The 25600-nt window shown below is 36.4% G+C and overlaps 1 protein-coding gene and 1 long non-coding RNA gene across 3 annotated transcripts in view; one reads left to right on the forward strand and one right to left on the reverse strand.

Moving 5' to 3' along the window:
- Positions 1 to 16542, forward strand: part of LOC140152337 (uncharacterized) — an 85303-nt gene extending 68761 nt beyond the window's left edge. Inside the window, 9 exon segments of the mRNA XM_072174641.1 lie at positions 2844 to 2932; positions 3828 to 3939; positions 4366 to 4464; positions 7468 to 7615; positions 8468 to 8628; positions 9507 to 9824; positions 10810 to 10955; positions 11411 to 11491; positions 11493 to 16542. Coding sequence (XP_072030742.1) covers positions 2844 to 2932; positions 3828 to 3939; positions 4366 to 4464; positions 7468 to 7615; positions 8468 to 8628; positions 9507 to 9824; positions 10810 to 10955; positions 11411 to 11491; positions 11493 to 12848 — 2510 coding nt within the window. The 3' untranslated portion in view covers positions 12849 to 16542.
- Positions 16543 to 24344: 7802 nt separating this feature from the next.
- Positions 24345 to 24727, reverse strand: LOC140153564 (uncharacterized). 2 transcript variants are annotated; one of them, XR_011859121.1, is made up of 3 exons: positions 24639 to 24727; positions 24454 to 24586; positions 24345 to 24400 (listed from the first exon to the last, which is right to left on the reverse strand). It is a non-coding gene; the product is annotated as an uncharacterized lncRNA (long non-coding RNA). The 2 variants fall into 2 exon arrangements; XR_011859122.1 differs by having other exon boundaries at positions 24359 to 24430; positions 24484 to 24586.
- Between the last annotated feature and the right edge of the window lie 873 nt (positions 24728 to 25600).

Here is a 25600-nt window from a genome sequence, read left to right on the forward strand (position 1 = left end):
GCAATATGCTTCAACTCAATCGTGAGAAGACTGAATTCTTCATCGCCGCTTCATCTCATGTTAAGAACCAGATGCCTGCTGTCACACTCCAAATTGGAAATGAGGCCATTGAACCATCTGAAACAGTCCGAAATCTTGGTGTTATCTTCGATAACTGCATGACTACGCGTACCCAAATTTCTTCACTCACACGCAGTGTTTCATTCCACCTTCGCAATATCTCTCGCATTAGCCGATTCTTGGACTTTGATACTAGTAATGACATTATCCGCTCACTTATCTTATCCAGGCTTGATTATGGCAATGTTCTCCTCATGGGTGCCAACACTACTTATATCGCTCGCCTTCAGACCCTCCAAAACTGGGCTGCTAAAATCATCTTTTGTGCGAAGAAAAGGGACCATGTATCGCCGCTTTTACATCAGCTCCACTGGTTGTCTGTAGAGGATAGAATAACATTCAAAGCCATGCTGTATGTTTTTAAATGCCTTGCCGGCATTGGACCAGAATACCTGTCATCATGTCTGGAACTTAAGAATCCTCGCGAGGGCCTTAGATCCGCCTCAGATCGCACTCGTTTGAATGTGCCGATCATACGCAGTTGGACTTTTCAATCCGCTGCCGATAAGGCATTTACCTACAATGCACCTCTGATCTGGAACAATTTACCGTCATCTGTGCGAAGTTCTGAAACAGTCTCTGCCTTTAAAAAGGCCTCAAAACCCACCTGTTTCCATAAACATAATTTTGCTTGCTTCATTTTTCTTTTGTTTTTCAATTGTTTCTTGTATATATTTTGCATATGTTTTGGTTTTTCACGCTGTGATCTTTTGAAATGGCGTGTAACAAAAGCTCTCATGTATGTATGTATGTATGTAAATGTGTTCAGTTCTGTTCACTATTACATTGATTTTGATAGCAAGTTTTTCCTTGTGAACAGATCAAAACTGTCAATAACTCCCTTTGTAATATTTAAGCATATTTCAGTAGATCAGTGACAAGGAATGATAATGGAAGTTGTGTTTGTATTGCGCTAACAGTTATTGCTAAATCAATCAATATTATATAGAGGCAAAAAAGCGTGAATAATGTGTTGAAAATAAATCAAATAATATCATAGCAGTTCAGTGAACTCATTTGTTACTTGCTTATGTGTTGGGTACTCTGGCAAAGCCAACAGCAGCAGAAATATTATGTCCTATAGTTTGAGGGTTGGTTGTCCGACAGCCGTTGGCTTTTAAGATGCAGAGTTGTCAAGATTTTCTAACTGAACTGGTCACATTTCAACCAAGTCTTGTTTTTTGATGTGGCGCCTCAAGAGAAGTTCTGTCAAACAATTTATTTGGAGGGGGATTTTTGATAGAAAAGTGATGAAACATAAGGGCAACCATCTATGATAAACTGAATCACACTTCTTACCACACCGTCCACACGATATGAATGATAGCCGGGGAATGATATGCAGACAGTTATCACATGAAATGGGCTATTCCATTTGAAATCCACACTACCCCTGTGGAAGATTTGTGAAATATCTGCCACAGGGGGAGTATGTTTTTCAAATGTAATTGGTCAGAGTTTCTGAAACCCATATTCCCCCTGTATTATGGCTTTATCTTCCACAACTGCAGTGAGTATTTCAAATAGAAGTTCCCCAACTGTCTATTCTATTCGAAACTCATACTCCCTCTGTGGAAGACTTGAGCTAAATCTTTAACAGGGGTGGTGTGGATTATGCATTGCATTTAAAAGGCTGCATTAAAAACTTGATGCAGCAACTGGAGAGATAAAGAGCAAGGTATACCAACTTGACTTGGTATACCTTGCTCCGTGACTAGTCGGTATTGTGGGGGATGACAAAACAACAAATGTAGGCATAGAAGTAAAAAAAAATGACAAAATAATGTAGATATTTATATAGCGCTTTATGCCGTAAACAGCCTCAAAGCGCTTTACATTTATTCCGCCATCATTAGAATATGTCGGAACCACGTTTGCAGCCTACAAGTGGCGCAGGGTCCATCAGTACAATGACTGTGACTACCCCTGACAGCTTCCCATTGCACCTGGGTGGGGTGAGGCAAGCGAGGCAAAAAGCGCCTTGCCAAAGGGCGCAACACGGTGGTGGGATGGGGAATCGAACCCACGCACCGTGCCCTCAATCAAACTTTACCTACTTAGGGTACATTATGTTATTATTATTTGTCCACCTTTGCATACCATCTAGTATGTATTTGACTTCTTTCCCCACGCCAAGTTAGTATACCTTGCTCTTTTTCACTCCAGTTCATAAGTTCATACGCTATATAAATATCTACATTTATTATTTATTTTTCTCTCCAGTTCATATGTTCTAGGTATCCTCTTTCATCTTTTTTTTATCCTTGATGTGTTTGTGTCCTTGTCCGTTGGATTCACCATTACCCAATTTTTTTTTTGATGTAACAATTTGTTATTGAAGGTGTTGCGGCATATGAAGTGTTTTTTGCCATATCATCACTGGGCGGGAAAAACCTCATATGTACTTTTTGCCCCTGAACATGGATGAAGCTAACCATTCAATCTAAAATCTACACCTACAAGGCTTTATCCATGTTCGAGGGCCAAAAGTAAATATGAACTGTTTTCTGCATGTACTTTTGGCCCTTGAACATGGATGAAGCAACCTCTTCAATATAAAGTCTACACCTACCAGGCTTTATCCATGTTCAAGGGCCAAAAGTACATACAAGGTTTTTCGATATGTTTTATGTAGATGGGTACACTCATCATCCTTGTCAGTTAGAACATCGATATACAAAGAGCTAACATCATGTCACTTTGATGCATTTGACTCATTTCAGCTCCAGGCGATACTGTACGGAATCTGATAAGTAATTCTGAAACATTACCAGAGAGTGCTTTTTTGAGAGATGTATCTCTTACATGGGAGGTAAGAATCATGAGATGCTGCTATCATTTTCTTTGCCTTTAAGTGTTGTAAGTTATGACTTCAGTTTGATGTTTTACATAAAGAATGTCCTTTGATTTGTAGCAGACAGTGAGACGTTGATTGATTAGTCAGCCAATCAGAATGGGATATTCCATTTAAAATCCACACTACTCCTGTGGAAAAATATCTTCTGCAGGGGGAGTATGAATTTTAAATGGAATGGGTGCATTAGACAGCTCCATTTGAATTTCACACACCCTCTGAGTAAGATTCAATGTGAATCTTCCCCCGAGGGAGAGTGAGTTTCAAATGGAGCTGCTAATGTGTTAATTCCATTTGAAATTCATACTCCCTCTGTGGAAGATATTTCCAAAATCTTCCACTGGGTTGGTGTGGATTTTAAATGGAATAGCCCATTTTGATATTGAATGATCCAGAACACTAATTATTTATTAATTGTTATTTCTGACAAGGAATGAGTTGGCAGAAGTGAGGTCCTGATTGTATTTAATATGATCTTACTGTGCATTAGCCAAGTCTGTGACAGTGATTGCAATCGCTCGTCATATTCGTTGGTTCCCCTCATTTTCAGTAGTGACAGCAACGTTTTTCCGTGCTTGCGCCGCAAGTGTTGTCAAAAACTGCTCCTATGCACATGCATGTATACATGGTTAACTTAACGATCACAATTCTATACTACGACCAGCGGTGAACCAAAGTACAGCTATCTAAGCTCTGATGCAAATTTTTATTCCTAACCCTTAAGGTGGCAGGCAGGATCACTCTTAAATAAATATGTGCAGGTATGCCTAAACTATGCTATGAAAAGGATGAGGTTAGAAAAATTTGGAAGTTAATGGTTTATATTATTTTGTTTTGATTTGTGTGTCTACAGGATGTGCCGGAAGAGAGTCAGCACGGAGAGATAATAGGTTATTCTGTTTACTATATGTCTGAAGGGGCCGTGGCGGTTCCTCGACACATAAAAATGGCATTTAAACTAAGAAGTAAGTATGAAGCAAGTTTGAAATACATCTTCTTTAAGATTTTGAGAAAACAAATAGTAGCAGCAGATACATAGTGTCACTGGGCGGGAAAAACCTCACATGTACTTTTTGCCCTTGAACATGGATGAAGCAAACCATTCAATATAAAGTCTACATCTACAAGGCTTTATCCATTTTCAAGGGCCAAAAGTAAATATGAGGTGTTTCCTACATGTACTTTTGGCCCTTGAACATGGATGAAGCAACCTCTTCAATATAAAGTCTACACCTAAAAGGCTTTATCCATGTTCAAGGGCCAAAAGTACATACGATAGTTTATCTTAATTTTGTCCTGGTTAGTGCTAAGAGGAGACTATCATCACTAATCAAAGATATATTTGAACAGGAGGTGGAAACTTCAGCATTTTTTGTTTTATTTATTTTCAGAACTTGAGAGATTCGACAAGTATACAGTATATGTGAACGCACACACTGCCTTAGGAGGAGGACCTAATGCTACCGTTACAATTGAGGATGAAACTAAACGTAAGTGCACAGACTCACAAGCCACTTTTCATGAAATTTTCTGATTTCAAGACATTTTCAAGAAAGAAAATGGACAGATTTCAGGAAATTTTTGCTCTACCCTTCCTGTGCAAAAGAATAAGGAAAGGTGTGTTTTCAGGATTTTTCCATATTTTGCAGAAAATGTTGTCAACACCAAGTAGCAACTCTGTAAAACAAAGACACAAAATTGTGATCATATACATAATTAATGTTACTGTTGATGTTTAAGAAGAAAGATCACAAGGTTCAGAAAGAAAATACTGCAGTGGAACGTACCTGTTGCGTACATGTAGCGTGCCAAATGTGTATGCAGTGTATGCGTTCTTCTGGACTGTGTTGTATGCACATGTTTTTATTGCAGAGCTACAAGCATGCCAAGTGTTTCTCCTTAGCCAAGAATTACTTGAAGTACCTATAATAGTGGTAATGTTATGGAAGGCCACCTAACATACTCAGGAGATTTGAATTTTATGGCTGTGAATGGCAAATACATACTTTCATGAATTTGTGTGCCAAGTTTCTGAAATGACAGATTTGGAGTTGAAAATTAGAGCACACTGTAATAGAACAAAAAATATTTAAAAACCAACTCTTAGATCAAATTATGTGATGTCATTCTCTCTGCAGACACAAAAACAGACAAAGGCAGACAAACTTTAACTTACCCTACTAAACATAATTGATAACATGTGGCGAAAAGGAAAAGAATAGCATAATTTTCCTTGTTTAGTTGTAACTTTGCCAAAACTTGTAAGATGTCTGGCTGTTGATATATCTTATGATATATGGAAGGCCACAAGGTCACACATCATGTCCCATCAAATGCCTGCAATCTTAAGCTTGCATTTCCCCTTGCAATGTCAAAGGCCCTTCTTATGCACCTTTCCAGGAAAGAGGGTAAGCCCTAATTATGGAATAAAGAAATTCGCATTGAACCATGAATGTAGAGTTTGATGATGAAAATTGTATACAATTGGGAATTTGAAAGAGGGCAATGTTTACTTCAAAGTTTTAGTGTAATTTGTAGAGAATTTGCTATAAACAGGATTTATTGGATTCTTACAGATAATTGTGTGTGGCAATTGCTGACTTATTTTGTTGTTCAATTTTGCGGTACATTTATTTTCGCTCTTCCAAGCTACTACTGTGAAAATAACAAGTGCGAATATGTTCCTTTTTGTGTATAGACCAATGGAAGGAAACTAAGAATTGCAAATTTAAAAGCAAGGGAAACAGTTTAAAATTGGCAAAATATGAAAAACTAATTGCGCAAAAATTTCCACTTTTACGGCATTAGAGGAAACTAATTCACATAACAGTAATGTGTTTATGTAACTTGTAGTAATGTACACATTAGGTAACCATAATGCATAGTATACTTGCCTTATGTTGTTAACAGAGATATAGGTCAAATTGGTCTCCAGAGGTTCTGGTAAGGACTGATTTGTTGTTGTAAATAGCTGGTAGCCGGTACCAAGGGGGAAATAGTTGCTCTGATTTCCCCAATAAAAGCCATTTAGTATTTAATTTATTACACCTCTTGCATATCACTATGAACCACAATGGTCTCTTCCCAATGACATAGTTCAATAACCTCAATTAAACAATCATAGTGCAAAATTTGACCTCAAGTTGCGGAGTATGAGTTTTTGAAATGTATATAGGTCATTCAATGAATATGCATATGTATTGGGGTTAAAGAACTTTGCCTCTGATAGATGAGCATGTTGTGGATCATAGTGATACTTGTGAGATATTGGTGCCAATTCATTTAAAACTTTGAAAATATATAGAGCAGCTTGGCTGATTATTTTTATAGCCTTATTATTTAGATGCTATTAGCATTTTAGTCTCAGTCCCAGATCCATCATGACCTGGGGCCCACTGTTGAAAACAGCCTCGTTAAAGATGTCATTAAATAAATAAAGGGGTAATATTGTAGGAACATTCATGTGAAGTTGGATTTTGCTTTGGAGATGAGGTTGTTGGAAAGTAGTCATTCAGGAAATGGTTCAATTCGGTGATGGGAGTCTAAATTTAGTTTGTTCATGCCTAACTGACAAATCAGTTGGTACCATTAGCTCAGCTGCCTTAGGGTGTTTTTTTTTGTAGAGGGGTGCTTTTTTGCCAGGGTTGCTTTTCATTTACATTTTTGTCACGTTACAAGTTCATGGTCTTGAATCATCAGAAACTTGAGTCAAGTAGAAAACATGTAAACTTTATGTGAGGATTGTCACTGTTTGAATTCAATTTCTTTTAAAGGGGCATTTCATGACCAAAGCCTAATCCCCCACTTTTCTCCAAAAATTTTTTTAATACCACCGGAAACTTCTGGGTACATAATGTAAATGTGCAAAAAAAAATCCTTGCATATTTCGCTTAGCAAAAATATTGTCAAATTTATATTTATGTTAAGAACAAAATTACAGAACAGTGGCCTATGTATCAATAATATTAATACATAATCATGCATAACTCGCAAACACAAAATTTAAATCATCTTAAATTTTGGGAATAACCTTTTTTGCGGATATCTACCCAAACATACTATAAAATAGGATGCTAGAATCACAAAATATTCCTTTAGGTTGCGGCAAACTCTTTTGTATACTACTCAGAAAAGTTTTGACTGTAAATGAATCAAATGCTGTTATTATTTTTGTGCATAGAATTGTTTGTGATTTTGAGGTTTTTGTAAATTTTGCGAAGTTGTTTGTTTCAGAATTTTAGTTCAGTATAGTGTAACTTATAAAAAATTTATTTCACTTCTCTGCCGAGCTCTCCCCCCCCCCCACACTCCAGTTTATGGAAGATAAAGCCATAATACAATGATAAACCCTGACTAGATACATTTGAGAAACATACTCCCCCTGTGGAAGATATTTCCAAAATCTTCCACAGGGGTAGTGTGAATATCAAATGGAATAGCCCATTAATAATATGTTTTAAAGCTTATTATATGAACTTTTGTCTCCTCTGTAGCACCATCATCATTAGAAGATGAAGAAATTGAAGTGACATTGGCACACAAAACCAACAGTACTTTAAAACTTAGATGGGATGAGGCAACGAACCCATCAGGAGTTATTGCTGCTTATGGATTTCAATGGAAGCATAATGATGGGGAATGGTAAGTGTGGATAGGGCTATTCCATGTAAAATCCACACTACCCCTGTGGAAGATTTTGGAAATATCTTTCACTGTGGGAGTAAAAATTTCAAATAGAATGAAGGCAGCTCCATTTGAATTTCATACACCGTCTGAGAAAGATTCAACCTGAATCTTCCACTGAGGGAATGTGAGTTTCAAATGAAGTTGCCTAATGTGTTCATTCCATTTGAAATTTATACTCCCCCTGTGGTAGATATTTCCAAAATCTTTCACATGGGTAGTGTGGATTTTAAATGGAATAGCCCACAGGGAATAGCCCAATGTTTAGTAATTTATAGGATATTGAAAAACCATTTTAGCATGATGATATTAGATTAAACCGTCAATGTTTATACATATTGAGAATAGAATTAGAAGGAATAAGGTGGAATACAAATGCAAAAACTATGCATTGGTGATTTAACATTGCCTCGGATTGGTTAATTACATGATATCTTCATTTTAATCACCAATCAGAATGGAGCTTTGCAAATAATTCAGCCCAATTTTTTTGGCAAACTCAAGCTGCAAAATCTGGTCAAGCTTAAGCCTATACAGTTGCAATAGTTGTTGAATTCTGCATACATCCGGCACAGAAACAGTTCTGGTTAGAAATAAATCTTTTAATAGCAAGAAAGGCATTAAAAAAGCAAGATTCACTGCGAGATTGCATTTTCTCTCTAAGCCTAGATCTATACCTGCAGAACTATGATTGTCCACACTGCCCACTGCTGTCAGCTCTGGAAGAAAGTTGTTTATTGAAAGATTTTTTTAATAGAATTGCATGAGCATTTGTCGGCTTTTAACCATGTTTTCTGTCCTATTGTGCAGGTCCGATATAGTAACCAGGGAGTCAGGGGCACAAAATATTTACGAATACGAAATCAAGAATTTGAAACTTTTTACCGAATATGACGTCAGGATGAGGTTTTCAAATTCAGATGGCACAAGTGGATGGACCAAGTATGGACCGTGGCGAACTGCAGGTGGAGGTAAGTCTGGATTCTCATGTAAAGTAAGCTCTGTAAGGTATCAACCAGTAGCTTAGAGAATGCAGAAGCCTTGAAATTCTGTCACTAAATTTGAATGGATGGGTTTGCAAAATGAGAATGCTAGTTCTTAAAGGGGGTTTAGTCACAAAATCATGAAAATGGAGCTAGTGTGAGTTTCTGCTACAAGGGGGTTAATTATCTACACCCTCTGTGCAAATGGCATATGCAAATAATTGAAACTTCAGTGGCATAACCACAACCCAGCATTACATAGATATTGCAAACCTTCAATGTGATTGTTCCCCTTTAAGAACTAGCATCCTCAAATCATAAGCCTCACTGTTAATCTTCAGCTTGCCTCTTTCTGTCCAGGTGTATTAATGGGTAGTGGCATATACTTAAGTATTATAAACCCTTTGTGCCTAGGCATCAAAGACCATGAGCAAAACAATGACTTTTGCCTAGAGAGAGAGAGTGGGGAGGGAGAGTGTGACACTGGATTGGCTACCCAAAGCCACCATCACAGCAGCATTGATGGATTTAGAATAGCTGAAAAAAACATTTATTTTAACAATTTCATTTAAAGGAAGTGTTGATTTTGTTAAATGTTAAGGGGGATATTTTAGATTTTAGTACACTTATTTAATATTAATAATAGCAGGTCTACCAGTCACTCAAATCCAATCTCTAACCTCCATCCGTAACCTTAAGTTATGGCAAGGGTGCAACAGATGAGGTAGATCAGCTATGTGTTGTAATAAGAACCGAATACTCACAATAACATTCTTTAGTGCTCTTATATATTTGGATTAAATAGATGTTTGTACAAATATGTTGGTACCATTCTAATAAAACCGTTTCTTTTGCATATTTAACAGTTCCCAGTAAACCATTATTTCATGATCCAAAGAGACTTAGTGCATCAGAGACGGAGTTATATTGGGAATCACCCGCCACAACGTATGATGAGACTGTGACGTACCAAGTACGTTATCGTCCACTCCCCGAAATAGGAAAACCTGTCATAGCCTGGCAACATGCCAGTCAGACACAGAATCTTGATGTCCGAGTACGCGTCAACTGTTCCATGGTCAACAACAAACAATCTACATTTGCGTTTGAAGTGGTAGCAATTACCAGCGGTGGAAAGAGTACAGCTGTGGAAAGACAATTGGATATGTGTGATAATCCTGCAGGTATGTTATATATAGATACAAGCAGTCTTCGAATGGGGTGTACTTTTGCACCCCATTTTGAAAGTTGTGGTGCAATTTAATCTGATGCAGAGCAATTTGAAGTGCAGTCTCAGATAATCAACACATAGAGTCAGTACAATGTGGTATCACACTTTTGCACAAACCATACTTTTATAGTTGTATCGTAAAAAGTGAACTTTTGGGGTGCAAATTGCACTGTGATAGGGCTTATTTTGAATGCTGGATGCAAGTTGTGTAATGGGGTCCCCTTCTGGGGTCTTTTTATCAGGCTTTTTTTGATCAAGCAAATGAGACAAGTTTGTTGTTAAAAAGCAATTCAAAGATAGGGCTAAAGAAAAGAACTACATTCCTTATAATTTACTTTCTGCAGGATGAAAATATAATTTAGTAACCTAACCAATATTGCATCTTGCTTGTCGAAAATGCTAAAGCACATAATACTATTAGCTTTCTGACCCAAAATACCAAAAGGAAATCAGTGCACCTAAGTAATTGAACATTTTCATAATAGACAAATGAGGTCAAATATTCGTCTCATTTCTGATCATAACTTTATTGCTACAATCAGCAAAAAAAGTAGTTTGCACACTTTGCTCAAAACAATTCAAATGCATGCCATACCAATAATATGAATGCGAGTAAAACAAATATGTCATGTGTTTGAAGTACGTAACAGACCTGACCTTGTATCCACCCTTCTCCACCCCCACCCCCCATCTTTTAATGTTAGAGGGTCTGGTGGACCTGTTGACAACGCGACTTTGTCCAACATTGAATTGAAGGAGGAGGGACATAGGTACACTTAAATACAGTCAAAGTGTGCCAACATTCTTTTCCATGATTGCAGTGATGTTAGCTATTTGTCCATAAGATAAGTCTTGAATTCAATCAAGACAAATTCTTTATTTTATTGTAGTGTTCCTGATATTCTATTATTAATTGTTTTTTTATTGCTTCATTTCAGGTTCTCAGATAGTGCTCCTTGCAGTTTTTCTAGCAGTGTTTAGTTTGGGGGCACTTATCATCATATTCTATTGTTGGTGTAAACATTCCGACATCACCAAACCTGCACCAGAACCCTATTTCATTGATGCTGTTCTGAGTCCTACGGTAAGTACTAGTAAATCGATACACCATATGTGCTTTTCATATTGTTGACTAATCCAAAGTCAATTCTGTCTGTCTTTTCGTCCATCCGTCCGTCATGCAAACAATGGGCTATTTCAGTTGAAATCCACTCTACCCCTGTGGAAGATTTTGGAAATATCATCCACAGGGGGAGTATGTTTTTCAAATGTAATTGGTCAGAGTTAATCATTTTGAAATCCATACTCCCCCTGTATAATGTTTTTAGCCACTGTCATGCATCAATCTTCTCATATAACACAGGCAACGTCATCATTATTTTTGGCATAAAATACTTGGATAATATCACCTTTGTTATATGAGACAGCAGCTGCTAAAACAACACCTTTATTCTCTAAACATCAACCTTTTCAGAGTACCCTCACTTTATGTCAATTAATATAACATTTCAATTATTTTTCAATTTTTAAAAAATGCAGGAGTCAACTAAGTTCCAATGGAGGGAGGGAAAGAACAGCCCTAAGCACGAGAAAGAAAGATTTGACACCTTGCGATCTGCAGACTTCGCATACAGAACTGCTTTCACCAGTCATTGAACGTATGTCATCAAAGGATAGCTCAACAGCAAGCACAGATCAGGGTATCCACGACATGGATGTTGACTCTGTAGACTTAAAAAATGGTGGCCCAACGTCAAACTCAGCACGACGCTGTAACCGTTACTCCAGTGGCATGGGTCAGTCGATATTGTCCGATTGCGGTACACTCGGTTGCGCCCGAAGCACTTCCAATCCAGGTATGGAAGTGTTAAGTGAGGATTATGAAGATGCTGTGTTTGAAGAAATTCCGCAAGACATTGACGATGGCTCTATGCCATGTTTATCTCACACATACGCAAGGTCATCTTTCAATCCCAGTCCTCCGCTTAGTCCCAATGAAGATGGAATTGGAAGCAGTAGCTCCTTGCTCTCCAATGGTAGTGCTGGACTACAATCATTACCCCCTTATTCACAAATGGCTTATAATCAACACCAGCGTCTCTCGTCGTCAGGTAGCGACTCATCCGGTGTAAATTATCACATGATGGGAAGCCAAGGGCTGGCCCCAATTAGTAAGGAATCAAATGATGTAGGGTCATTAACCTATTCCAAACTGTCGCAGATACCTGCATCACCTTCTCCTCCACCAGATGTAGTGGTAGATCTTGATCACCCGGCAACAGCATCTGACGAGGATGCACCTGAATATCATCAGATGGGATTGAGGGACCCTGAACAAGGCAAAATAGACAATCCATCTGATAGCCAAGTAGTTGCACAAAACAACAACAAGAGCCCAAGTCACTTTAATAATATCCCAACAGTAGATGTTGGGTCGCTGGTTCAGCCTCAGAAGGAATTTATCGTTGCTACCGCTCTCATGCCCAATCATCCACAGCAGAAGCCTGAAGCGCTGAAGAAACCGGGAAAGACCTGTCCTGAAGTCAAACCAAATCAAAATGAAGCAGCGAAGATACAAGGAGATGACCACAGTTACAGTGTTATAGGGGCTAATACAGTATGCGAGAATCAACCCCAAAACACCCCTAACCCACCAAGTAGTGTCCCACCCAAGCGATGTAACGCAGACTCACCGTATGTTCCAAATGGTTGTCCGAACGGATTTAGTATACCTAACGGAATGCCAGCGACAAAACCTGTACCCATGTCTTGTAGCAATGGTTATATACCACACAATTCACCACCGACACAAGGTGGGTTTCTATCATCTCAACCACAATCCACAAATCAAGCGCATTCCATGCCTAATGGCATCAGTGAAGGTTATGCACCGGCAACACCTCACGCAATGTCGGCCATTGTACAAGGTAAACCATTGACTAACGACGGCTATGTGCCAAATACAACTGTAGTTTGAACGCTATGAACAAATGTTGTGGATATCATGTCTAGATACTGTATCAAATGAGACGAGAAAGATGGTCACTGCAAGGATGCTGATTTGGGCTGTCAGTCCATTATGTGTGCCAAACTGTTATGAGGAAGTTATGTAGAGATGTTAATAATTTGCGGTAAAGGTGCAATTGTGTTGTTTAGTGTGGATGATAAGTAAAAAGAGAAAAGGTGTTCTAGAAAGAAGAGGTATGGTACTCTTTAGACAGATGGAATTCAGAAATGAATGAATTGTGCTTACTTGATATGCTGCAGGTCACAGTTTGAATGCAGGGTAGCTGAACATGGATTCAAGTCCAGCCCAGCCCAGCCCAGTGTTACCATGTAGGGTAGCTGAGTATAGGTTCAGTCCCTGGGTAATCCTTCACACAATGGAGCCCATAAATGATGAAGAACAAAGTATTATTTTTGAATTGTGTGCATTTTAGGTCTTTTAAGTCAATTCTTTAAGCGAAAATTGCCACCGTGGCAGTGCGCCCTTTATTCCACTTTCTGCAATCCTGTATGAAGTGGGTACTATGTATAGAACTGCTAAAAAGGCATTCATACTTATTGATCAATTTTGATTCGGATAATGCATCAATTTCCTTAAACCCCATGAGAACTACCTGCCGATTGGCCAAAAAGAAGTTTTCATTATCAATTGGACCAATCAGCAACATTGTTAGAATAATTTCACCATGCAAAAAAATTGGGTGAATTATTTGCAAAGGTCCATTCTGATTGGTGATAGAAGTGAAGATATCATGTAATTGACCAATCAGAGGCAATGATAGATCGGCAGGTAGTGCTCAGGGGGTTAAAACTTATGATACTACCGAGTTGCTAACATATATATATATAGCTACATAGTAATAAATCTGTCTCTTGTGCCAATTCTGATGTCATATGCAATTCAATAACTCCTCGGTTCTGAAATAAGAATCCATCGTGGATTCTTCCTCTTCATTATTGGACGCTGTTTGTATATAATAAGTGTAAAGTAGATCCATATACTAAACCACACTCAACTGAAATAGAAAAGTAAAAAAAATACTTTGGAAAATATCAAATATCAATGGTGTGCCATTCAATACGATGTCATTTTGTGTGGTATGGCATAGTTTAGAAATCATACATATCTGTACAAATATAGTGTATAAATCATTGAAATTATTATTGTTTGTGTACCAATGTAGACAAAATTTGGGTTCTTTGTCTTACTCGATGATTCCTTCAGGGTTCCCACGGTCCTTGAAAGTTCTTGAATTTGAAAACACCTTTTCAAGGCCTTGAAAGTCCTGGAAATTTGCACATGGTCCTTGAAAGTCCTTGAAAATTAGAATTTTACGTGAAGTATAATTTTGACAAAATTTGGGGAGTGGAGAGGAGCTGTCACTTTCGTTAATACGCAGCTTTTTGTGTTGTGGTAAGTCCTTGAAAATCATGCTTTTGGACCTTGAAAGTCCTTGAAAAGTCCTTGAATTTTAAACGCTTCAAGGTGTGGGAACACTGTGTAAGGTGATGTTTGTTGTGTTGTTCTTGAAAAATAGGCTAGTATAAAAATATTGAATGCCTGAGTGGGCAGTGGTAAAAAATTGATTACCAATGTCAAATTTTAAGTTTTCCATGTCACTTGGCTTCACCTCGGATGAAATGGAACAGCCCAAATTTGACAGTGTTATTTTTATACCAGTGCACACAAACAGGCAGGCAATTTGTTTTATATGACGATATAAAACAAATTCTTTTCTTAGCCGTTGAATAGCTCAAAATATTCTATGGCTCAAATCAATGCCATTGTTAAACAACTGTAGAATAATCTTGCTATTAGACACTGATGTTTTGTAAGAACACAATTTTTATTTTGAGGTTTTACATTAATAATAGTGACCAATTTCTGGACTTCCTTCATTTAAAAAAAAAGAGTTTTTTGAAGTTTTGATTCAATAGATTTTAATCTTTTCTACTTTGTAATGTTTTGAAACAAAGTACTTAAGTAATAACTAGAAAACACAATTTGACATTGTGACTTATGCAATATTTTTTTCTTGTCATTTTTATGTTCCTAATCCTGTACAAGGCTTTGATCAGATCTGTTGTTATATTTGATTCAGTATACAATGGCCTCATCCCATGGCATAGTTCAATAACCTCAATTAAACAATCACAGCTCAAAATTTGACCTCAATTTGCAGAGTATGAGTTTTTGTACTCACATTTTCAAAGGTCATTCAATGACTGTACAAATGTATTGGGGTTAAAGAACTGTGCCTTGATAGATGAGCATGTTGTGGATCCTATTGTGAAGCCCATTTTTGCAGGAAAACATCTCACAGGGTTGGTTGAAGCCTTGTTCCTTTTTTGTAGTTATATTTTTCTAGTGATAAAAAGAATCTGTTCACCAAACAAAACAATTGGACAATTTGTATATAGCATATAATATCTACATAAAGTAGATTGTTTTTGTAGTTGTTGGTGCTAACTCAGTATATCTATGGTGAGCCACACTGTCTATATATCACTAATGTAGCTCTTCAGTATAGCATGCCATTTGTGGCATAAGTGAGTACAAGCAGCTTAAACATGCATCTTTGATGTTTACCTAGTCAGTGTCTTGGGTCTACCATCTATACATCTTTAACAGATGCTGAACTATATCCTTTGTTGAAACAGTTCTGTGAACTCAGAAGTACACCAAATTTGTATTTCATTATAGGGAAACCCATTGAACCCAAAGTAGGCTGCAGAAGCCTGGCAAATGTATTTTGAAGACAAATTTCTAATGGGTAAATATTTGCTAGCTAAGGCACTATTACTCAATAGCTCTGAGTTGGAAAATTTATTTTACGTTACAAATCGTGGAATATTTTTCCATACGTTGATAAATCAAAAGAATGTGTGATATGATCAAAATAAGTGAGTCGCTTACAAATCACTAATATAATATTCAATAATAGTATTCATCTTCCTATATTTTATTGTATTAAAATACAATATCTTTGGAACTGTATGTCCATTTGTAATTTAGATTTTTTGTCATCAAAATAAAGCTCTCAAAATGGTACATACAACGAAATTTAGAGCTGAATTTAGATTGTACAGTACTCGATCGATAAATGACTCATTTGGCTTGGTCACATCACATATATGCAGGGCGGTACTTATTAACATGAAAATGTCAATCCCATGTTAATTACTAATTTGGTTCATATGCCTCCGATAAAAAACCTAATATCATCAGTGATATTTGGTAATGTCTTTTATTGCCATGATGAAAGGCTTTGTCGTTGTTTTGTACAAATTTGCCAAATGATTCCAGACGACGTAGATTCTAAATGGACATATTGGGTATGGTTCTTAATTCATTATGCAATTTTTTACTCTTTATTTTTGAAGTTTTATTATTTTCATTGTTTAGTAACCTCTATTCCTTTATTTAACCTTTTAACCCATTTTGTGAGTTTTTAAGAGATAATGAAAGAATCATGTTAGTGATATTATTATTTTTGTGCATTGTTGCATAAATTTGTAAATATAAATACAACAAACATATAATTATAGGAAAGATAGCAAATTTGTATAAGCTTATAACTATTTTCCTGTATTTGCTGTAAAAATTGTAGTTTGTTCAGAATTTCTCTACCTCAGTTCAAATAAAATGTTGTAAGGTAACTGCACGACTTGGTGGTGTTGTAACCGTTATATAGGATCTCACATACACATGTAACCCAGTAATGGCACCATGTGTGTGGGGGGGGAGAGAATCCCCCAGTCAGGTCCCCCCCCATTGCCTCCCCAGTAAAACCCTGAAATTACCGAAATTTTGCTGCAATTTTGCATTTGCTGCAATTTTGCATTTTGCCCCCCCCCTTCCCCAATTCACTTTTCCCCCCAATGCCCCCCCCAAAAGATTCCTGGCGCCGCTACTGATGTAACTAACAGCAAGCATAGACAAATGTTTTGTCAGCTTTTACTGCCAACCCAAACCACTGATGTTGCTTGTAATGTGTCCCAGTTGGGCTAATGCATGTAAAGTCCACACTCCCCCAGTAGAAGATTCAGGAAATATCTTCCACAGGGGGAGTAGCAATTTAAAATCTAATTAGCACGTTTGACAACTCTATTTGAAACTCATCCTCCCTCTATGGAATTTTCCTGTTGAATCTTTCTCAAGAGGGTGTATGAAATTCAAATGGAGCTGCCTAATGTGTTCATTCAATTTGAAATGTGTACTCCCCCTGTGGAAGCAATTTCCAAAATCTTCCACAGGGGGTAGTGTGGATTTTAAATGGAATGGCCCATTTTGACCATAATTTCTCGTATGTGTGTGTTCCTGATTGATGGTGTATAGGAAGCAAGTAACACACACAGGAATAATAGAAGGTCTTGAAAACAAAATCAAAATTCCCTTCTCATGGTCATAAATATCCATAGTATACTAATTGCCAATTCTCTCAACATGAGTTAAATTTATGATGGTTTGTTAGGCTGCACTTTGAGAAAATAATCAGAACCTATAAATGATTACTAGCATTGCTGTCATTTAGCCAAAATGGGCTATTCCATTTAAAATCCACACTACCCCTGTTGAAGATTTTGGGAATATCTTCCACAGGGGGAGTATGAATTTCAAATAGAATAAACACATTAGGCAGCTCTATTTGAATTTCATACACCCTCTGAGAAAGATTCAACCTGAAATCTTCCACTGAGGGAGGTGAGTCTCAAATGGAGCTTACTAATGTATTCATTCCATTTGATATTCATACTCCCCTGTGGAAGATATTTCCAAAATCTTCCACAGGGGTAGTGTTGATTTTAAATGGAATATTAATATGAATGTTACAACGAATACAAAGTCTGGTATTGCCCAATCCATAAATTTACATTAATGGTATATACATGTTTGAACAAATTGGCAATTTAGTAAGCCAATAAATGTGCTTAAGTTCATCATGAAGGTCTGTTTATAATATTAGGGAAATGATTTGGTGTCCTTATTCCATACAGCTTTGATTTATTCAATTTGTAGTTTGGCTTGTTTATAGCTTATAAATGTTAACATGGTCATATATTAAAATATAATGTGACAATTTATAAGGTTGATTGCCTGGTAATTTACCATTATCAATTTGATTGAAAGTGGATAATTTATCTTTCATTTCAACTTTGCTGTTTCACTAGGAGAAAAAAGCTCTTTTCTCTTCATATCCTCAAATTAGTTCAGTTTTGTGGCTAACATACTACCTTAAATGACAACACAAATGTGCTGTCTCAAGAGAAGGTTGTTCACATCAGCACTGGTGCAAAATATTGAAACTATCCGTCGTTGAAGGACTCTTGAGTAGACAGTGATCATTTGAAGAGTACTATAAACAACTTCCGATGCTTGTTCTTGAGACTTCTGGTTATGTGTTTAAACATAACTCGTGGATGTTCAAATACATTTACGTTGCTTTCTGGTTGCTTTAATGTTCTGCGTGCTAGCCATAGGCTTCAATATAAAAAGTCCAGGTTGTTCACATAAGCACTGGTGCAAAATATTGAAACTATCCGGTCGTTGAAGGACTCTCGAGTAGACAGTGATCACTTGAAGAGTACTTTAAACAACTTCCGATGCTTGTTCTTAAGACTGCTCTATGGGTTATGTGTAAACTTAACTGTTGGATGTTAAATATATTTGCATTACTTCCTGGTTGCTTTAACCCATGAGAACTACCTGCCGATTGGCCAAAAAGAAGTTTTCATTATTAATTGGCCCAATCAGCAATATTGTTAGAATAATTTCACCACACAAAAAAAATTGGGATGAATTATGTGCAAAATTCCATTCTGATCGGTGATTAAAATGAAGATATCATGTAATTGACAAATCAGGGGCAATGTTAGATTGGCAGGTAGTGCTCAGGGGTTAAAATACACTATTTTATAGCGATTCACTACACATGGTAATCTTTTAAATCATCTGATAGTGCTTTCAAGTTGATTTCAGGCTTCATTTTATTAAAACATTTAACTCTATAGAGGACTTTTTATCAATGTTTATAGCAGAAATATGAAAGAGAAAAAGCCTTGAGTAACCTAGAGATAATTTAATATTTAACCAAGGTATTCAATCACCTTATATTGTGATCCTAACTTGGAGCTGTGGATAATACAGTGTGCACATACCTCATTATGGTCTTAATTTATTGAAATTCTGAATCAAATACTCATCACTTGAAGTACAATGTTATATAATGTTACATCCAGTGATCAGTATCAAATATGATTCACTCCAGTCCACAATGGCCTCATCCCAATTGCATAGGTCAATAACCCCAATTAAACAATCATAGAGCAAAATTTGACCTCAAGTTGCAGAGTATGAGTTTTTGTACCCAAATTTTCAAAGGTCATGCAATGAATGTACAAATGTATTGGGGTTAAAGAACTGTGCCTCTGATGGATGAGCATGTCATGGATCCTAGTGAATAATCACATATCTGTGCTATCTGTGTGTAGCATGTAAAATGAACAAGTATGTTAAGCGAAAGTTGATTACGTTGACTAGAAACTGGTGTTAGATTCCATACATGTAGGTCATAGCTCACATAAGTATCTCATTTCAGGATATTAAGAGTGCTCCTTCACTCACGGTCACTGCTCAATGTCATATGACAGTAAGTACAAGGTTAACATCCCTGCCAACATTTTTGGTTTCAATATATTCAAATACAAAATTGTTAAGCAACTACTTCTAATGCATCTATGCACTGTATAGCACCATGCACTGTCAATTTACCATTGTATAACATATCTATAGCCCTATGATATTTAGTTTAGTAATATACATCTGATCGTGAATTCAGTCATGTGCAAACAGAATTTAAGGCATCAACTAGGCCTGTATACTATCTTGATTCAAATATTACCTCAGTCCTTATTTGTTTTCAATGGCCTCATCCCAATGGCATAGTCCAATAACCTCAATTAAACAATCATAGTGCAAAATTTGACCTCAAGTTGCAGAGTATGAGTTTTAGTAGCCAAATTTTCAAAGGTCGTTCAATGAATGTACAAATGTATTGGGGTTAAAGAACTGTGCCCCTGATAGATGAGCATGTTGTGGATCCTAGTGATTACAGATTATTAGTCCTTATATTTACTCCTATTTGGTAGGTAACCTGTTAACCCATTATTCACTGCCTTAGTATAGATGCCTTAACAATGTCCCGGTTAGTCACTATGAATGGTAGATATTAGTAGCCCTCATATTAAACACATTGCCCCAACCACTGCCTTTAATGTAAGAGAGCATGATATTGTATGTATTTCAAGTCCAGTATATTTAAAATCAACCCTATATACCCCAAGTTGTACATGCGAGTGCAGTGTTTAGTATTATAGATCCACTGAGATTTCACTGTTTTGTGTGTGTGAATGAATTGGTGTAAACAGGTGCATATTAAGCCTGTAGTACCATTGATGTCAAATTGCCTACGTTTCTTTTTTCTGCATCAAGTTTAGATACACACTCAAAAATTTAAACCATGTTGTCAATGAATGATACGCTACCAGAAGCATTCACTAAGTATTTAGGATGGTTTTAATCTTGATGAAAGGTTAACAAATATAGAAAGTGTGATGTATGATGCTTTGCTCAAAGTTTGCCTTTTAATACGTCATTGACAATGAATCAGTTGCTTCATTTAACATATGTTTGGTGATATTATGAACACAAATTCTTGGAAAAAGAGGGTAATGGTCATATTAAAGATGTCCAATAGCTCTGTTTGATCCTGATATAGACTACATTGATGGCTCCTTACAGAGAATTGTATTGCAAAACAAGACCATATCTTGCTACATATAGTTCAGTGATGGATGATAAAATCAGTTAGTACATTTAACATATTTTGTTTATAAATGCAAATTCTCGGAAAACAAGAGTAATGGTCAGATTAAAGATGTCCACGAGTTCGGTTTGATCCTAATATAGACTCCATTGATGGCCTTTTAAAGAGAATTGTATTGCATATTGCAAAACAAGACATTATCTTGCTGCAAATAGTTCAGTGTCGTCTGCAAATAGTCAAGCATTCTATTCTTTGCTGTAAATAATCATTGAAGTACAGGTCACCTAATTATTGATGTGTTTTTTTAATGTTTATATCATGCTGCAAATAGTTATGTATGTGAGCAACATTAAAAGATCAATGTCCTCTATCTTGCAGCAAACATCTTGAAAGAGAACATATTAATGGATAACTTGGAAGTAAATTTGCTGAAGATTATGTTTATAGTCAAGTGCATATTGAGATCATGTATTTACTGTCACAAGATAATATGTTGAACTTCTGTTTTGTACCAATTTCTAAGAAATGAGCTATTCCAGTTTAATCCACACTACCCCTGTGGAAGATTTTGGAAATATCTTCCACAGGGGGAGTAAGTTTTTCAAATGTAATTGGTCAGGGTTAATCATTTAGAAACCCATACTCCCCCCGTATTATGGATTTACCAATATCTTCCACAACTGGAGTGAGCATTTCAAATGGAAGTTACCCAATTGTCTATTCTATTCGAAACTCATACTCCCTCTGTGGAAGACATCAGCTTAATCTCCCGCAGGGCGAGAGTTTTTAAATGGAATAGCCCATTGAGATCATGTGTTTACTGCCACAAGATATGTTGAACTTCTGTTTTGTACCAATTTCTAAGAAATGGAGGTGGATTGCATCCCTAAAAAGCAACCAGAATTTGTTGTGTGATCAAAAACAGCGCACAATATGGAACTGTGTCAATATTTGTGGCAGCTTGACATAAATCCAAATGATGGTGAAAGTGGATTTGATTAAACCTATAATACACAAAGTGGCTAGATATAAAAAATGATAAAACAGCCTTGTCACTTATGATGTACTAATGGACTGAATATGGACGGCTGTAATCTAAGCAGTGTGTGGCTTATACAGGGTGTACTATTAGGAGTAGCTAGCTGTGTGATTGGAACTTTGAAGCAGTATTGTAACATTTGCTGAGAAGGATGCCCTCAATTGTTTTCAAAATTCTAAATTTTTGCACAATTGTGTTGTACTCTAACAAACCCTGAAAAAATCAAGGTTTTAAGTACTGTGTTTGTGATCAAATCTAAGTTTGTACATTATTATGTTTTGATGAATCCAAGTGTGTGGAAATATTGGATCCAATACATAATAATGATAAAATTTGATGCTTTACGCCCAATATTTATTGGTCTCGTCATGAGTTTTAAAATATTGGACTCGACTACATCTTGTCCAATAATATGGGCTCAATCTATCCAATTTTATATCAAACGTGACATAATGTAATGTTCACAAATTGAATGACCTCGGTAAGAGCAACAAGACTTGATACACACACACTTTGTTTTACCTCATTTGTTCGCCTCAAAATTAAAAGGGGAATCCCCGAGTATATCCGACATGAAAACTAATTAGTTTATTGAAAAAATAACAATTTACTTTCTATGGAAATGTTACAATATTGTTAAAGACCAATGTTATGTTTTGGATCAACCTATTGCTGTTTTATAGACCGAGCAATAGACACTATGGACCACAATGGCCTCATCCCAATGACATAGTTCAATAACCTCAATTAAACAATCATAGTGCACAATTTGACCTCAAGTTTCAGAGTATGAGTTTTTGTACCCAAATTTTCAAAGGTCATTCAATGAATGTGCAAATGTATTGGGGTTAAAGAACTGTGCCCTGATAGATGAGCATGTTGTGGATCCTAGTGAGAGATATTTCAGTCAAGATATTGAACCAAGTAAAGCATCTGGCGAATTGAATGTAGACCTTTTTAATTCATATCCCATAATGCACTGCTTCATACTGGCAATATTCCCCTGAGTGCATTATGCTGGTTTCATACTTTCTGCTGCTTGCCTACTTCATCATGCCGCTTGCACTTTTCTGCAAGCAGAGCGGTACACCGCTGAGCGGGAGTGGCATGACTCTGAAAGCCAATGTTGCCACTAAGCACCGCTCTGTGCTCTCACATCAGAGCAGCACCACTCCCATTTTAACATGGATTTATTTTAAACTCCTAGCGATCCGCCGCTTTGGCCAAAGCGATGGAGTGATCAATATATCAGCTTGCTGCTGGTAGAGTTTCTTGTGCGACTGCGCAGTGAAGCAGAATCATTGTCAGAGCGGCAAGCAGCAGGAAAGTATGTAACCAGCATTAGAATTGTCAGATTTCATGCACATCATTCAAATATTCATGTCGAGAGATGAAAATGCACAGCCCCGGCCCCTGAAATATCGCATTGAATGATACATTGAGAGAGGTATTATAGTATCCAGTTGCTTTCTAGTATTAAAGCAATCACTAATTTGAATGATTAATACATTTTCAGTCAATCAGATCAACCCACCAATGGTATAATCAGGATTTTTGTAATTTAATATAGTTCAACAGGTGTCGTTGCTTTGTTCAGCTCATGATGTTAAACACAAGATTGACATCTGCATTTGTGTAAAATTGTTGTTATTTTATGAGTAAATTAGATCGTTAACCAAATTTGGTTTAGCTATCAAGAGTTATTGCTTTAAAGTTTTGTTATCATGACATATTTACCGCTGCCAAAATCTGTTCATCAAACTTGATGTTTGAGTCATAATATATGACAATCTAATGATTGATGCTGCCAAAATCAATGGTGCATTGGAGCTGTGTGCTTTATGTGCAGTCATGCTTAATTATAAATGACACAATTGATGACATTTATAACAATGTAATTTGCTTTTGTTTCATTACTCATGCTTCTACAAGTTGTTAAATCTTATTTTATTCAGATTAGCAATAAAGCAAAAGTGTCATATAAATGCTGGTTGCCAGATTGAATATTTTTTCGCCAAGGTTGCCATGCTAAATACATAGAATATGACTGTAAAAGTTTATTTGCTTCTTGCTAGTCATATCAGTTAATTTACTCAGTTAATTTTCTTTGTAAAGAATTTACGAATTTATTGTAAGCTTATCACTAAGCAGTGTAAGCTTATACCATGAGTTACAATGTTTGAGTTGCACTTACGATTTACAATGTTTGACTCAGTTTACTTGTTGGTTCATGAGTTGTACTCATGAGTTACAATGTTCGAATCAGTTTACTTTGTTGGTTCATGAGTTGTACTCACGAGTTACAATGTTTGACTCAGTTTACTTTGTTGGTTTCATGAGTTGTACTCATGAGTTACAATGTTTGACTCAGTTTACTTTGTTGGTTCATGAGTTGTACTCACGAGTTACAATGTTTGACTCAGTTTACTTTGTTGGTTCATGAGTTGTACTCATGAGTTACAATGTTTGACTCAGTTTACTTTGTTGGTTCATGAGTTGTACTCACGAGTTACAATGTTTGACTCAGTTTACTTTGTTGGTTTCATGAGTTGCACTCACGAGTTACAATGTTTGACTCAGTTTACTTTGTTGGTTCATGAGTTGTACTCATGAGTTACAATGTTTGACTCAGTTTACTTTGTTGGTTCATGAGTTGTACTCACAAGTTACAATGTTTGACTCAGTTTACTTTGTTGGTTCATAAGTTATACTTACGAGTTACAATGTTTAACTCAGTTTACTTTGTTGGTTCATGAGTTGTACTCATGAGTTACAATGTTTGACTCAGTTTACTTTGTTGGTTCATGAGTTGTACTCATGAGTTACAATGTTTGACTCAGTTTACTTTGTTGGTTCATAAGTTGTACTTCAAGTTACAATGTTTAACTCAGTTTACTTTGTTGGTTCATGAGTTGTACTCACAAGTTACAATGTTTGACTCAGTTTACTTTGTTGGTTCATAAGTTATACTTACGAGTTACAATGTTTAACTCAGTTTACTTTGTTGTTTCATGAGTTGCACTTACTTGTTACTAACATAATAATCTGGTTTAATAGCAAGTTACAAGCAAGTTAACTAACATATCTTGTATGTGTTTAAACCAGTTTATTGATTCCATTACATGAGTAACAACTAACTAGTGAATTATAACACATATGTTATCATTTACCCCAGTTTTGCTTTTGTCAATGTTCATGTCGTTAGATGGCTATATATATTGCTATACATTCAATTATTTTTCTATCTCAATCTATTAACATTAAGCAAAAATGTTGTTTAACATTAATTAGTATTATCATCATTACTGATTCTCATCATGAAATAAATCCTTATCAATTTGACATCAAACAAACCAATAGGTTATGGAATGTAGAATCATGTCTTTTATATCAATACACAAGGGAATAATATTTTCAACTGAAACATATGAACCAATGGAACTCTTTCTCAATGTAAAATGCTTCACCTACCGTGAAAACAACATTAAATACTACAGAAGATAGTATGTGAGGAAGTTTAGCCTCGGAACCCAAAAGCCAAAATAGGCTGATCATTTAATTAGATGCACAGGCTCTTCCACACTACCCATGGGAAAGATTTTAGAAATATCTTCCACAGGGGGAGTATGAATTTCAAATGGAATTAGCACATTAGGTTGTTCCATTTGAATTCCATATATCCTCAGAGAAAGATTTAACCTGAATCTTTCACAGTGGGAGGGTCAGTTTCAAAAAAAGTTGTTTAATGTGCAAATTCCGTTTGAGATTCATACTCCCTCTGTGGAAGATATTTCCAAAATCTTCCACAGGGGTAGTGTGGATTTTAAATGGAAGAGCCAATTAATTCTGAGTGATGTG

Source organism: Amphiura filiformis, chromosome 5, assembly GCF_039555335.1.
Source record: "Amphiura filiformis chromosome 5, Afil_fr2py, whole genome shotgun sequence".
In the NCBI taxonomy this organism is placed as follows: Eukaryota; Metazoa; Echinodermata; class Ophiuroidea; order Amphilepidida; family Amphiuridae; genus Amphiura; species Amphiura filiformis.